This window comes from Perkinsus marinus, assembly GCF_000006405.1.
Source record: "Perkinsus marinus ATCC 50983 genomic scaffold scf_1104296938208, whole genome shotgun sequence".
In the NCBI taxonomy this organism is placed as follows: domain Eukaryota; phylum Perkinsozoa; order Perkinsida; family Perkinsidae; genus Perkinsus; species Perkinsus marinus.
The window spans coordinates 1-1,117 of NW_003213555.1; the positions used below are offsets into that span (position 1 = coordinate 1).

The 1,117-nt window shown below is 42.4% G+C and overlaps 1 protein-coding gene across 1 annotated transcript; it reads right to left on the minus strand.

Moving 5' to 3' along the window:
* Positions 1–127: 127 nt before the first annotated feature.
* Pmar_PMAR021669 (d-lactate dehydrognease 2, putative) lies at positions 128–995 on the minus strand (the record flags this gene model as incomplete). Its single annotated transcript, XM_002782795.1, has 4 exons — positions 128–206; positions 640–701; positions 746–865; positions 915–995. Coding segments are annotated over 4 exons (342 nt in total), but the record flags the coding sequence as incomplete, so codon positions are not given.
* Between the last annotated feature and the right edge of the window lie 122 nt (positions 996–1,117).

Here is a 1,117-nt window from a genome sequence, read left to right on the forward strand (position 1 = left end):
TCATAGTTGGATCAGATACAACATTAAGATGGAGATTGCCATCGCCAACATGTCCATACCCGACAACACGACGAATCTGAAAACAACAAGATATTTACCGCGCGCCACGGAATTCTCAGCCACCCACCTCTCCTCTACGATGGAACTCCCTCCGTACATGTCGAACTAAGTCGTCCATCGCACTCACTGGCAGAGACACATCATATCTGAAGGCAGATACTCTCCTGTATGGCAATCTCCAAAGTCTCCATACTAAAACACGATCATACGAATCCTCACTCTAAGGAGAAGGAGGAGGAGCACCCGAAATCATAATAAGTATACAAGTTATCCGAAAAAAGGAAGAGTACATAATACGAGTAGTGAAAACATATAGTGAAGCCGCAAGAGACGTAGAGGAAATAGTGAGAATACATCTTGAATTATACCAATGACGAAATTTCACACAGTTTTCATGGAAATATTCTCCCATCACAGCATGGAAAACCAATGAAAAACGACATAATGAAAAGCCACAATATGGATAGCAATAACCCCGAATACTACGAACATCCACCGAAAAACTCTGGTAATTCTACGAAATTTTAAAGCATATAATGGAACTTGCCACAGATCGATGTAATAAGATCAAGTTCTTACTTATGAAGAACACCTTCCCTGTTCAATGCCACTGGTATGTTCTCACGAATCTTCCACAAATCCTGAAGTGACGAGGATAATCGATCACATGATCGATTTGACTCACCCTCTCCTGCTTGGTATCACGAGAGAGCATTCCTTCGACCGGCACACCACCACGAGACTCCGCTTCTTCAACGAAATTATGAATCTTCAATTCGATGTTACGAGCATTGTTACCGTTAACCTGTGGACATGAACTGTATCTTTAAACCTTGAACCTAAGATACGCTTACCTCAACTAGAGCATAGTAATCCTGTTCTTCACTCCTCCTTCCTGGTGGAAGATTCTTCAACAAGTCGTTGAATCCATTCATCTGTAAACACTTCACGCATTGACCATCGAAATACTCAAAGGCACTCAGCGACTCCCCCAATGAGGCCTTCGCCACTGATAAAAGGCGGATGATCTCATTAAAGGACGACACGCGTAATAATG